The 14,717-nt window shown below is 46.0% G+C and overlaps 1 protein-coding gene across 5 annotated transcripts in view; it reads right to left on the bottom strand.

Annotated features, from left to right (window-relative positions):
- IQSEC3 (IQ motif and Sec7 domain ArfGEF 3) overlaps positions 1 to 14,717 on the bottom strand; it is a 103,854-nt gene that overhangs the window by 11,865 nt on the left and 77,272 nt on the right. For all 5 annotated transcript variants that reach the window (XR_009724257.1, XM_061345781.1, XM_061345785.1 and 2 more), the window contains exons 6-9: positions 4,373 to 4,495; positions 3,554 to 3,720; positions 1,357 to 1,496; positions 385 to 510 (exon numbers count right to left, since the gene is read on the bottom strand). Coding sequence is in view for 4 of the 5 variants with exons in the window: in XM_061345781.1 (XP_061201765.1) it covers positions 385 to 510; positions 1,357 to 1,496; positions 3,554 to 3,720; positions 4,373 to 4,495 (556 nt within the window). In the remaining variant the exon portion in view is untranslated. The remainder of the gene's footprint in view (positions 1 to 384; positions 511 to 1,356; positions 1,497 to 3,553; positions 3,721 to 4,372; positions 4,496 to 14,717) is intronic.

Consider the following 14,717-nt stretch of genomic DNA (forward strand, 5'->3'; position numbering starts at 1 on the left):
CCTACAGTCTTTGCAATGTTAGAAGGCAGTGGTTTTAAAGTGTTTGGCAGGGAAGTTTTAAAGTGCATGGGAGGGCTCTGTCTACTATGGTACAAACAGAGATAGAAATCAAATGAATCTTCCTGCTGGCAAGGCATGAGAGAGAGCAGTGGCATTGCTGGGATGGCTGTGGGATGTGACAGTTTGTTTTTAAAGGGTTAGAAGAGGTTTAGATTTAGTAGGTTTTTAACAGTGAAGGATCCAGAGCTGTGTCTTACAGTATCAACGGACCAGGAGATGGTCTGCCCTTAGGACAGAGGGCAAATGGATGTTGTGGACTGCTTCTAGGCTTCTTTATAGAAACGAGGGGGAGTTTTAGCACTGCAGTGCCTAAAAGCCACTCACCACCAGCAGGTCATTGAAGAGAAAAACTTCCCTCTGGTGAGCTGCCTGCTTCTGCACTTTGTTCACATCAGTCACTTCGTATAAGCGGCTGCAGCAGACCAGGCGTCGATGGGGCACAGACAGAACCTGCAGAAGACCCACAGGAGTATGCAGAGGCTGAGGGAGGTGCCACCGTGGGTCTCCCCTACCTTCGTTTGGTGCAACCCTGCTCAGTGACAGCAGCACAAGCCAATTCTGCCCACTCTCACCACCACTCCTCACCATCACTTTTCCTGCTGGTGCAGTAGCAGAGAGCAGATCACCTTTGTGATCTGGAAAAATCTGAGGAGTGGGACAGGCTACAGGCAATCCCTCTTGCTCACACATCCTATCTTCCTATACTTGAGGCTTCCAATCAGTAGGTGACTGCTCAACCTCTCAATCCACTGGACATCTGAAGGTTTCATGGGCTTTGAGAAATTATTCTGCTCCTTTGGGGTGAACAGTATGTGTGTTTTTGCATTACACCTCAGTTGCTGTTAAAGGAGCTGTCTCTGCATTTGAGGGTCTCTTAACTCCAGCATCCTTAGGAAACTCTTTAGAGACAGATGGGTGAAATTGTTTTCTATCACTTTGCCTTCCTCTTCCTACACCCTCACAAGGTCTGAAAGTTTGAAACACTGCAGAGCTGTCACTGGAGCATTGGCAGGCAGGACCTGCATTGGCAGGCAGGACCTGCAGTGTGATTCTTGGGCAAACAGTTACTGCACCAGATACTATAAACTGTGGCTGAGAAGTTCCCCCCAAATTAGGAAAGAAAGAGACAGAAAGGAAGAAAGTGTTTGGAGAAAAAGGAGTGAATCCATCAAGACAAGCATTGAAAGCATTACAGAAGAAGAGTAGGGGCATAGAGGAAAAAGGCAGGAAAAAGGGCACAAAGGGAGGCAGGGTGAGAAGGGTGAGTGTGTGCCAGCAAGGTTGTAGGTGGCTCACCGTTTTCATTCCAACTATGGACTTCTCCACTTTGGTGACATAAGTCACATGGTCCTCATTGGATTTTAGCTCTTTCTGCTGGATCCTCTCATAGATCCCCACCACCAGCTCCCGTGGGATGTCAGCACCATCGTCCACCCCTGCCGAACACAGAAATCGTTGTGCAGGCTAGGCAGGGAGAAAAGGGAAGGGAAGAACTGGTGGTCCCTGACAGGCAGCTACTGCCTCTGCACTGTGTAGTGCTGTGAAGGCTGAAGGGAAAGAGGAATACTTCACTTTAGGCTGTCTTCTTTCTTGTTCTAACACACCTAATGCACCAGAAGGAGTGACTGACGTCTCTAAGGCCAATGCAGAAGATTTCATTATTCCTCTGCTCTGCATGGTGGCTCCTTTCCATGCGTTCCCTAAGGTTTTATAGCCACAATTTCACATTCATATATCTTGGGCCACTTAGCAGCAACCTCTGCATTGATTTCGTATCATCAGAAGTGCTAGATGTGGAGGAGATCTATGATGGGATTCAGCTGCTCCTCCTGCCAATGCAAGCATCAGCTCTGCTGTTTGCTTGGTGGCCTTCACTGTCCTTCTGTGATGTCTCCTAGGAGTAATATACTTTTCAGTTACGCTGTCTGTGATATCTCTCTCTTGGCCTCGTCCTTTCCTCTTTTATATCTCCTTAGACAGTTCTCTAGATTTTGCTGTCTGATGCTTGCAGAGCCTGACAGAAAAGTTTTCTTTCACCTTTCCCTGAGCCAAACACCACAAATTGAACTGCCAGGCTTTCCTCTGAACTCCATTCCTCCACTCATTTTACAACCATTTTATCTGCTTTCCCTCCAGCTCTCTGGTTTGAGGTGTACTACCCTGAGTGATACAGGTGAGGAACTGCTGAGGAATGGAGAGGCATTATCATCTCCTGGCTCCCTCATCCATGTCCTTGCAAATGTAACCCGAATATTCTGTCTGTTTCCAACCACAGGCTGGTGAAGCTACTGACCTGGTATTGGCCTGCACCTGAGTGTGGAATGATCTGTCTCCCTTTGTCTGCAATGGAGTAACATTCACTCTCTCTAGTGAGTTGTGGTGCACTCTGGCTGAATTTATTGTGATGTGAACTGGCAGATTTTCAAGTAACTCTAAGTTAATGTAAAATACCTCTTTTCAGTTAGTGCTATCAGCTGTAATAACAAAGGGGAGGGGATGATGTCAGGTATCAGCCCTATTCAGTATTTCAGGAAATAACTTGAAAAGGGGCCTCATTATACTAATATGAAGTGGATGACAAATTGGGGAAGGCGTGGGAGGCTGAGGCAACACGCTCTGAACAGCAGTCAGGACAAGGAACCAAGTCAAAGGAGGACAAAGAACCAGCTCAAAGGAACCCACAGAAGTTCAAAATCTAGGCAGCAATTTATACTGGTAAAACTTGAGGGAGTTGCAGATGTGCAGGAAGAGACACTTGGAAGATGACTGACCTGGGATTGAACATGGCTGGGGAATCAGACAATGGTTTGTCTAGACATGATGTAAAAAAGGCCAAACAATACTAAGCTGCATTAGCAGATCTGAAAATAAGGAGGAGGCAGTGGCTCTATATATGAGTATGTTGTGACCACATCTGAAAAAGTGCTTTTAGAAACCTATTACCAGGATGGAAAGGACTGACCTTGAAAACCAGAAGAAAATTGATTTGGGGAACTGATGTATCAGAAATTGCAAAGAGGTAATGTATGCTTGAACTCTGTCATGCCTACAGTTACTATAAGTAATTGCAAGCAATTAAGAAGGGAAAATTTAGCCTGAATAGAAGGAAAATGTGTTTATGTATTCAAAGCTGCAAGGAGAGGAACGGCTTGTTTAGCACAATCCAGCAGGGTCTAAGAAGGATGGATCTGAACAATAGGAAAATGTAATACAATGGACTGCTTCCAAGCAGTGAGATCTATTAAAAGATGAAACCATCTCTCAAGGAAAATGGCTGGTTTCTGATAAGACTGGACAGCTTTCTGCAGAAAACAAATCTTACATTTTCCTCTTGCCCAGCATTCCACAAGACACCTCAAAGGGCCCTCCATGTCTGGCTCACAGGGAGCAGCAGCAGCCCTAGAGAAAGGCAGCTCCACTTTAGTTTTGCTGCCTTCACATAGGCAGAGTTTACAGCAGCAAGAGGGCAAAAAAAACAAAGCAGGACTCTCACCTCTAAGATTGCGAATGAAGTCCTCCAGCATCATCTTCCTGTCAGGCTTGATGTTGGGGCTGTACATGTCCGTATTGAGGAGGATGATTGCAAAAGCCAAGATGAAGATGGTGTCCGGGTTGTGAAACTGCTGGACCACATCTGGGTTACACATGCAGTACCTCTGGCTGCAGCAGGACGGATGCACACACTTAACATGGAACATGGGAGTCCTCTGCTCCAGGGTGGCAACAGCTTCATCGCAAGTGGATCAAGCTGCTTTCATTCCACCTCTCACACAACTGAGAAGGAACTAACTGCTCTCCCAAGGCAAATTTACCCACGATGGCTGAAGTAGGCCACTGAAACTTCAGCCTTCTTGTTCTCAGGAACCAGAAAAGCAAGTGAGACTAGAGAGGACTGGTATCACTATGTAAGGGAAATATAGGAGCTGTCTACTCCAGCCTGCCTTGCTAAGGGCAAAGCACTCCTTTGGATGTGCCAAGGGAGCAGCATAGCACCTCTGCAACCCCCAGTACTGCTCTACCTGCGAGTTGCCAATGAACAAGGACTCCCTTGCTGGCAGACATGTCAGGACTGGCCTCACTTCAGCCCTTTGTGCCCTTTATACCATGGAACACCTGGCAAGGACATGGCTCTGCTGCAGCACTGGCACAGAGGACTCCTTGCTTCAGAAGCTCCTCTGCAATCACCTTCTTTGGAAGGGAGGCTCCTGGCCATTCACTCCGTGGCTGCTGCATGCTTTCTGCTTTGGGTGTGTTCTCTGCTTTCACCCAGTTGCAGCAGTGGGGCTGCAGGGCTCATTTGCTTGATTCTTACCTGAAAGCCTCAATGAGCCGCTCCACCTTCTGCGCCTCCCCCTGCACACGGATATGGGCCTGGAATTTCCGCAGGGCTTCATCCAGCTCCATGCCTGAGAAGTCCATCTCATCCACCACACAGCTGTAGGAGAGGAATGCAGCCTTCATCAGCACCTTCTCCCACAGAGGATGCAAGGCAGGTTTGCTCACTGCACTACCAAGGCTCAGTTCCCAAGGGAAATACCATGGGAAAGGCCCTGAGCCACCACTACACTGCCCAGGTCACACTTATAACGGGTAGTAATTTCAGACAAGTGATTCCAGCATTCTAGAACAGGCAAGCAGTTCTTGTATCTAAATATATATAGATATATATATGCATGTATGTGTATATATACCATGATATATACATATATCATAGCATGCACAGGATATATATTTATATATACAAAGTATATATATGTATGTATTGATAATTATCTGTATAGATACAGATATTTAGACATCTATATTGATACCAATATCAACCCAGATTTAGATCATCTATTTTTGCCTTTCTTATCATCTGGTAATTCTTCACACGTTGTCCATTCCTCCCTTCCACTCAGCATATGCACTTATTCACTACTTGCTTATCCGTTCTTCTCTTATCTCTACTCACTGGGCTGTTCCTGCACTTGTCCTCATCTTCCATTCTGTCCAGTATACATCCCCATTTGCAGCCCATACCTTCATAGCACTCTTCACTCCCACTCAACCACTGCAGCAACAGCATTCATTATATCTTTAAAGACCAGAGCCAGCTCAGAGAAAATAGGTAATGGAAGCTGTTGTACAGAAATAACATTGCAACATCTGCTGGCTTGAAATATCAAGGCTGGGTAAATCTCTACCCATGCAGTCAAACACCAGGAGTCCCCTACCAATTAATTCTGTATAATCCCCTATTCATTTACACATTTATACCCATTCCACACTATCTTTTTAATTTCCACCATACTTCAGTGCCACGCTTCCCTGTTATCTGCTAGAGATCCTTCATCTCATACATCTGGTATCATCACCTTTCCTTTCATGGTGATGCATTGCACACTGGTAATTCACAGCCAATTTAGATACCCAAAGAAGGGATGCCACCTCTCTTGTTTCCCACCTAAGCATTCTCAGCTTATAGAAGTCCTACCATTAGTCTCCAAACCTACCACTACAGTTCTTGCTCTCTCTATTAGTCAAGTAATCTAGTTCTTATTGTAACTGCCTGAAATTTTAGTCATTTGTAATGACAGCACCTTCCCCATGTGGCTTCAGCACATTTTGTTAACATATTCCTACTTTTGTGTCCAGGTCATTACTGCAATCATTAATCAAAAGCCTAGACTCAGAAAACTCTGCTCATAGCCTCCCTTAGGCCCAGCTTCGCATTGCAGCAGAGTATGTAGGCACTAATGTCTGCATCAGGCAATTCTCTCCCCTGTTTACGATTCCTCTGCTAATTTCTATCCCTTCCACTCTCAACTAACAATTTCTCACGTCAGATGCTTTGGCGAAGTCTAGAATTACCTTCTGCATGTCCCTTGTCTAGAAAACCAGTTATTATTGTCTTAACAAAGACACTGAATTAATCTACTCTCCACTTGCTTTGGTATGTACCATTTACCTTCCTGTCTGCCATTATTCTTTCCCATAAAGAAATTCTCAAAGCTGACATTCTGTCAGACCAAGAAATTAACAGGTGCCAAAATCCCAATTTTTTTAAGCCTTCCTTAAATGCAAAGTTACTAATTTTCTCATCTTCAATCATATGGCACCACCTTGACATTACAAGTGTGTTAAAAATTCAAGGACTTCATATTTTCTGCTTCTATATACCTTGGATACTAATGCTATTCCTCCCACCCACCCTCCCCCTGCCTTTATATCATCCTCTGTATTGTCTTTGGTTTGTTTTCTCATGTTGTAAAAGATAAACTGACCCCAAATTAGAGGTTAGGAGGAATTTTTCCCTAATACAGGTTGCCTGGGACTGTATGAGGAGTGGTACATGGAAAACAGAGGAGGAGGGGATTAGTTCTATTCTGGATCTTTCTATTTCCTAGAACTACCTGGAAATTTTCCCAAGCAACCCACTGCTAATCAAGGGATGTGCTGTCATCAGTTTTTCCTTCTTCCTTTCTGTGATAAACTGGGGACGTGTCTGTTGGTCTTTCCTAGAGTGCTGCAGTTTGCTGCAGGCTGTTGGGAAGTACTTTGTGAGCTAGGATGTGTCATGTGCACCCTTGCTAGAATGAAAATCTGATGCATGGTGTCTCAACTGTGTGAGGGACAGGGTTCAAATGCTCAGGGACATCTCTCCATTCCCTCATTGATCAAGAGTTCAAATATCCTTGCTTAACTGAAGTGACACCCACAGAATAACTTAGCAAGAGCTCTGGCTGAACAGAGTCTTCAGTATCTCCTAAGTCTGGAGTCATTACAACTTCAGCTAGGAAACACGGACTCTGTCCCTCCACAAACTCCATGTAATCAAAATGAGGGAACAACTCCTGAGGAGCCAGGGTGGAGAATCAATGGGGCTGCTCTCATAGGAAATCTTACATGAAATCTTCCTCTCCAGGAGGCGGACTGCAAAAACCCTCACAAATGGTTTCTGGCAACAGCAAAAACTTCCCCCCCACCTCCTTCCTTTGTTATTTTTATTTTCTCACTCTTATACTCACATGTCCCTTGGGTTGACATCAAGGCTTCCTGCTTCTTGGAATTTATCTTGGATAGTAAGAAAAGTTTTTCTCTGGTTAGTCATTACTGTGTTCACAGCTGCAACCACCGCTGCAGTTGGACTTCTGTTATTACTTTTTAATACTTGCCAATGTGTGATGTTTCTCAGCATTGACCCCAGTGATTTTGCTGTTATTGTCTGCTTCTAGACATGTGAAAACAGAGTCCTTGCACACACCAGTGAGACCTGCTGAGGTTCCCCTAAGTAACCCCAATCCACCAGCATTAAATTGTGTATATTTCCCTCCCTCCCTCACTGATCAATCCTTCCCGCTCCGTGCAGGCTGCTCTAACACATCCTTCCCTTTGTGTACAGAGCTCAAATAATAAAGTCAATGCCCCTGATACAGAAAGCATCGAGCCTTTATTAGGACAAGTAGGACAAGGCAGCTGCTTATAGCTCTTTCCAAAGTTCAACAGAGTTACAAGCTTCTCTTTGAGAGTTTCTTTCATGGACTGACAGATGCTGATTCGCTTTGTAAATTGGAAGATGAAACCCTGGGAGTCCCTTTCATCTGAAGGAATGGAATCCAAAGAGTGATGCCCCCTGTCCTGCTTTCTGAGAAAAGCTGACCAGGCAGGAAGGGCACATTAGGAAGAAAGTCTGACTCGAGAACGTCAGCATGGGCTTGCATTTGATTTATTTGCTTGCATTTGACACAGCCTGTTCTTTGTCAACAGCTCCTAGAGGAACTACCAGGTATGCTGCTACTCTCTGCTGCTAGACAGAAAGAATGGTGGATCACAGCTGCCTGATATTTTTTGTGAGTAAATTTGACACAGCAAAGAGCACTGGAAGTGCCAAAGAGCCTTGTGCCAAGGGGCTGCCATGTTTCTGCTCCTCTTCTAGGTGGCTACAAGTTTTGCTGCCTTGCCAGACCTCAGATTCCTGTACAGACTCCCATTAACATTCCGAATGTACTGTGGTGCCTATACCAGAGCTCCCCTGAAATGCAGTGCAACTTTCTGAAAACAGAGCAAGGAGTTCTTTTCCTTCCAAGCTAGAGAACCTGGAAGCTGACACAGTATAGCTTGGCAAGCATACTGCAAAAAGTACATCGATCCTGTCAGCCTCCCAAGCTGCAATGTAAAAGGCAATGTAACCATGTGCACAAGGGCAGGTTGCTCCCCAGAACTGGATTTGCCAATGTACAAGACGAAGGTTGAGCTGACAGAGGCTGGCTCTCTGCATCCAAGCAATAACTCAGCAGCTTATGTGCATGTGCCAAAACCAGTGCCGAGTTCATTTCTGCACAAACAGCAGAACACCTCTATTCCAGGACCACCAGGAAGCCTGAAGGATAATAAAGCAGGGGCAAAGTAATCACCGTATGAAATCTCCTCCTGTTTCAACTCCTTCCTCCCCACAGACTTGCAATAAGACACACAAATTGAACTCACACTGCATCCAGAGATGCATTTAGACCACTACCCGCAGGACTAGGACTTCAGATGTTTGCGTTATGTAGCTACAGTGAGCTGGAAAAGTGCTGACATCCTGCCCCATAAACAAGGTGGTGGATGGAGTTTGAGGGCTCTTTTGCCACCTGTATACATGGGAAGTTTTGGTTGTCCTAAGGCACTTGGCAGGCAGACATCTCACAGCTGCAAAGAATTGCATGCCACGTGCCAGGACCAAAGTGAGGTCCTAGTTGGATCATTATTTTCAGCTATTACCTCAGAGGTGGCCAGGATGCCTCCTAGCGTGCAGTGCATAGAACCCTCAAAGTGGGGTGGATATAGTGGCATCCTATCCGTGAGGATTTAGCACAGGGCTAAGCATGGCATTGAGAGGGTTCAGTGAAGGCAGGAAGCAGCTGTATCATGTGGGGCTGGGATCTACTTGCTGAAGTGTAATGACCTATTTTCCAGCTTTTCCACTCAGGTGACAACGAAGCAGGAGCAGGGCTGCTACTAAAAGTGTCTGTAATGAACCTGCAGCCCACGCTGAGGGAGGGAGCAAGGGGGGAGGCAGCCAGGTGGAAAGTTTAAAACTACAAGGCACAAAGACACTAATAAAAAACATCTCTCTTCTCAGCTTCCCTAATCCTGCGAGCATTCTGCACAATGAACCATGCTTAGGGTAGACTGCAGAAGAATTGCTCCCTTGGAGGAGGCTGCCCTGCACGTGTTAACTGAGGCTCACAGAAAGAAAAGTGAGCAGGACTCACTGATTCTTTGCACCAGCAGGCATGGGTGTGTGTCTTAATCCTGCCCTTCCCGTGTAAGGGTAGTCTACGCAAGGGAGACCATGGCCCTCACCAGTCTTCTCTATCTGGGGGTGCTGCACTACATGTATTGCGTGTTTTCTTCTGGGCTAAGTCATGTCACCTTGCCCTCCCAGGGTTGTTGATAGTTCACATTGCTCCTTACTTGGGCATCCACTCCTTCCTAAGCAAGAAATTGCCTAGCGTACCATGCCTTGCACCAGGGCTGCCTTGCAAGGCAGAGAGCTGGTCCCACTCCAGGCAAGCTGGCCACTCAGGGGAGGGTTATACCAGACTTATTCTTCCCCTCCAATGGGTGCTGGGAATCCTTTTCCCCCAAAGGACAAGGGAAACCACTGTTCCCATGCGCACCTAGACAGATTCAAGCTATAAGTTCAGTCTTCGCAAATCTGGAATAGAAAGCTGCTCTTGTTCATGTTTGATCTGTGCCACAGCTCTGCTTTCAGCAGGAGGGCAGAACTGCCTAACACGTTCTTCCCTCTGTCCTGTTTCTATCGCATCATTATCTATTGCTCCATAGCACAAGCTGCAGTGCTGCACTGTTCAAACCCTCTTGTAATGCAAGTCCCCCATTGATCCTTTGTAATGTCCTCAGAGAAAAGAGGAAAGGGGGCTAGTTTGGGCTAACCCGCCAAGTTCACTCTGCCAGTCCAAGAGGAATCTAACACTTTGAGAGACAGCCGCTTTGCTGGGCTTCCAGCTCTGCACTTACACTCCTAAGAGCAGCTTGTCTCTCTCTGACTTCCCGTGAGAGAAAGAGAAGACAATACATGCTTGACAGACAGGAGAGCTGCTCACCCACAGGGAGAGTGTGTCTAACAGCAACTTACAGTCTGACAACAGCCAGCCCCCAACTCAGCACAACGTCTCTTCTGCTTGAATCCCTGCCCCTTTCTCCTCTGGCAGCAAACACACCAGAACAGTCACTTCTGCACTTCCAAGTCCCACGACCTGAACACAAACCATAAAGTACCAGCAGCACAGCTGACTCCATTCATGGCATCACTCGCATTATCTTGTTCATGAATGAACTATAAATGGAAGAGTTTCCTGAGTCAGAAACAGGTGGAGGGGAAGAATGAACTAAAGCGAAATATGAATGAAGGAAAACAAAAGCAAATAAGCAGAGAAAGAAGAGTGCACAAAAAGGAAATAATAAAAAAAAACCCATCTGAGCATGTAATACAAAAGAAAGGAATGAAGAAAGAATGCAAGAACAATCATGTGTCTCATTAAAAATGTGTTAACGCCTTGGGCCTCTTTTTCAAGGTATCAAAATGATTTTTCTGCAGTACTTGGTAAGTAGATTTGATAAAACCATTCAGTACCCGCTCAGTGCTTTAGTGGACCAGCCTACCTCTCTACAGCTGTATTGTCTAGACTGGTAGACATTGAAACCCTGGGGTAGATACTCAGGGACTCCTTCTAACTGGCTTCAGGGCAGGCTGTGGAAGTAGATTCCCAAGAGAAGAGGATGGATCTTACAGTGGGATGCTGGATCAAAGAGAATGGTTGTTACTGCAGGATGCTCAGATTGGTTACAGATGGGATTTATCACCTGTAACATAAAACACCTAAAAGCTGTATGTAGAGCCTAAACAAGCACATTGAGAAAAATCAACACTCCTGAGGGACCTATGTCTCTCCATTAACTAATGGAATTCATAAATTGATAGAAGGCACTAAACTTGGTGGTGGCTAACAATAGGTGAGATAAATCCTACTTTCAAAGACTGAAGCCTTTTCTGCAAAAGAAAACAACATACTGCATCTCCCTTAACAGGCAGGCACGAGCAGTTCAGCGTTATCAAAGCATGTGTCCCAGCTATAGTCAGATACTATCATCCCCTGATCTCTCCCTTCCACTGGCTAGCGTATATAATAGACAGGATATCAGGAAAAATTCTTCACCAAAAGGGTGCTCAGGCATTGGAACAGGATTTCCAGGGCAGTGGTGGAATCACTGTCCCTGTAAGTGTTCAAAAACCATGCAGATGAGGCCCTCAGTGACATGGTTTAGTGGTGGCTTTGGCAGTCCTAGGGTAACACTGGACTTGATGATCTTAAAGGTCTTTTCCAACCTAGCTGATTCTATGATTCTGTGGATTACTTGTGAGCTATCCAGACACCTTTTCTGGGTTCCAAGAAAACCAGTTAGAGGTTGAAAGACAGAGTAGGAGGACGGACAGGAGAATGTAACTTCAGGGCATTTATGTGCTGAGCCTGCTGGTGTGGAAAGGCAAAATTGCATGCCAAAGTCTTCAAGCCCTTTACTGCACTTACCCTCACCCGCCTCCCTGCCCATGTATGTGAGAGGCTTTGCAACCAGCATGGAATCTCCTCTGGAATTTTAGGTGAGCGGTAAAGGCAGAGTATCTCCACAGTATCAAATACTACTGTACACTTCTGAGCTCTGCTGCCTGACTCCAGAAACAGGTACTGGTTTGCCTGTTTGTCAGCATCACTGCTTCAATACCTGCAGAAGCCAAGAGAAGTTTGCAGAGCAGAGTCTTGAACCTGGACTTACAGCTGAGTCTGGAGGTTTTGACCTGGGCAGTTCTGCCCTGCCTCCAAATGCACAAGGGAGGCTGACACTTTTCGCCGATGTTTTAAAAGCTGTCCTATTATTTATTCATGCAGCTGGGTTAATTCAACCTGGCGGCAGTGGAGACAATGCTTACAACACACAATTCTAACACGAGTTTTCACATCGAGCGAAAGCTAAACTAACACAGCAAGTGGCATCAATAATTGAAATTGCTTTTGGGAGGGAGAGGATGGGCCAGGAGGGCTTCAGGGTCGGGTCTGGGATGTGAAGGAGCAGAGATATAAAGGCTTGCTCACTGCAGGTAGTCAGAGCCTGCCCAACAACTACTGCCTGCTCACGGCCACCCTGCTTGGGCATTTGAGCTTGCCAGGACTAGCAGGGCCTGATCTTCTGCCCTCTTGGGCCACAGAAATGACCGTGGCATTGGGAAAATTGTGCAGAAGCTACTGTATGAGCTATTTTGTCTGCCACATGCTCTGCTGGGAATACCACTGGATTTCTAAGTGTGGGTAGATGTGGGGACTGCAAGACAGCCCTTGCAGAATCCATTCTCTCAACATGTGCCAGTGTTTCTGAGCTAGTTTGATTTGAGTTGGATGAGGAATGAAAACCAGACTAGATCTTAGTTCTAAAATGTCAAAAGGTCTTTAAGCTGCCTCTTGCTCCCACACAAATGGCTCAAAAGTCATGACTAGCTTTATAGTGCACTACAGTGCACTGGAAATGCCAGCATACTGTACTACACTGCCAGCCCTCTTCTTTCTGCACCAGGGACAGGAGAAATATCCAGGGTGATAATCCTGGGCCAGGATTTCCCCTGACAATGCCTTGTTTCCCCACATGTCACACTGCTGGGTGTGCAGCCATTGTCCAGCCAGCTCTTACAAGCAGGTGATGAAAATTTGCTTGGGATACACAGCAACCATTGCTATCCCCAAGCTCAGAACTGACACAGGAAGAGAGTGAAAGTACCTGCAAACAGCACAGCTACAGCCAGCTGAATGTGTGTGGTTTCCCTTACTATTTTAGAACATCTTGTGTATCTTATATGTCTACTTTTACCGCTGCCTTCAAGGAAGATGAATTAGCAATTTATTGTGAAGAGGGGATGGCAGCATATACTGATAGTTCAAGAACATCAGCTGTTGCCTGGAGAGATCAAACACAGGTCTGAACCCCTAATTCACTCAGTTGCTTGATACATGCCGATGTACACAAAGTTCATGTCCAATATATGGCAGTGTACACATGGCCTCAACAGCTCAGTTCCCATATTTGAGCCTTGCTTTTTACATCTGTAAATAGAATGGTGAGGTCACTCTTACATGGAACATTTGGAGTGCTACACTGAGAGGTGCAGTGGAAACTGAGAGTAATGAGCATGACAGAGTAAGGCCACCTGCTTTAATGGACATCCTGCAACATGCAAAGATGGGCAACCAGAACATAGCAGCTCCTGAGCATTGAGGCTGGGGGGCCCAGACATCAAGATTTGCAATAGAGGCTGTTCTCAGGAGCTGCTGGAACACACTTTACAGTCACAGGTGAGGCAGAAGGACATGGTCATTTGCAGGGATGATGCCAAATTCAGGACCACAAGGAAGTGCCAGCCTATTGCTCTTGCAATATTTCCCTGTCTGTGCAGAAGCTAGGTTTGGACTTCATCAGAGTATCTGTCAGGGAAAGCAGCCCACACACTGCCTGCTGGAGAAAAAGAGGCAATTACTTTTAATTGTAGCTCTCAGCATGAAGAGACTGGGGAGAACATGTGTCTTGCTGCTGGCCAAATCAATACCCAACCCATGCAGTATATAAAAAAAGAGAGCTGGACCAAAGGTCAGGTACCTGCAGCAACAAGCAGCAATTGCAGCAGGAATGAATTTTGAAATTTGGGCCCAGATTTGGCTCTTGAACTGGCATCCTCTAGTACTTCCCTGGAGTAAAAGTGGGGTGTGCATTGGATTTAGGGTTTCTTTTTGGCTTGGCTCAAGAAAAAACACTGCAAAATTCAACATTTTGGAGGATGGGAGAATATAATAAAGGATCCAGCACAAAGGACTTCCTGTCTAATGGAAAGGCAGCTCTCAGTAAGAACTGTCCTTCTGCGTAATAAAAGCAAGACCTAGCCAGTCATTCCTTGAAATGGTCTCAGAATGAGCTTGCTGCCTTCTGAATACCCAGGTCACATCAGCCTGCATGGCAGCCCTCACATTCACTCACTGGGGAAAAGCTGCAATCTCCTCCTGCTTTCACTGCAGCAGTTCTCAAGGTGATTGGGTGGTGTCCCCTGGTCCTCATGTCCCCTTTTTATCACACAGATAGCTGTGCTTTCTCCTTTTCCGTCATCTGAAGTACACCAGGACCAAGGAGGAAACCAATGGTCATCTCGCTTCCCCACATCTATCTTTGCAGAAATCCTGTCATCTTGGACATTGCTCAGAAGAACAGGCAGGATGTTTTTGTTCCCAGCAGTTCACACTGCTCCCTTGGTGCTGAGGTCTGACAAATTAGCAATGGCTACAATGTGGAAGGCAGAGAAACAGGTAGGCACTGAGGTAGTATAGGTTTGTATATTGGTTTTTGCAGCCCAAATTGCAGGTCTCGAAAGATGAGAGAGGAATAGGCTGAGAGATTCATGGTTTGTGTGACCAGGGGAGAGTCACTGTGAGAGAACTGAAAGGAAGAATCCATCAAAGGCAGCCACTAACAGAAGCATGGAGGAAACCTGAGATCTTGTTCAGAAAAGGGATAGCTCAGCCTACTGGAGTTTTGGAGTGGGGACGTTCCTCAGTGCTCTGTGACTGCAGTGGCAA

Source organism: Neopsephotus bourkii, unplaced genomic scaffold (assembly GCF_033783945.1).
Source record: "Neopsephotus bourkii isolate Nb327-2 ecotype Australia unplaced genomic scaffold, CSIRO-AGI_Nbou_v1 NB_244, whole genome shotgun sequence".
Taxonomy (NCBI): Eukaryota; Metazoa; Chordata; class Aves; order Psittaciformes; family Psittacidae; genus Neopsephotus; species Neopsephotus bourkii.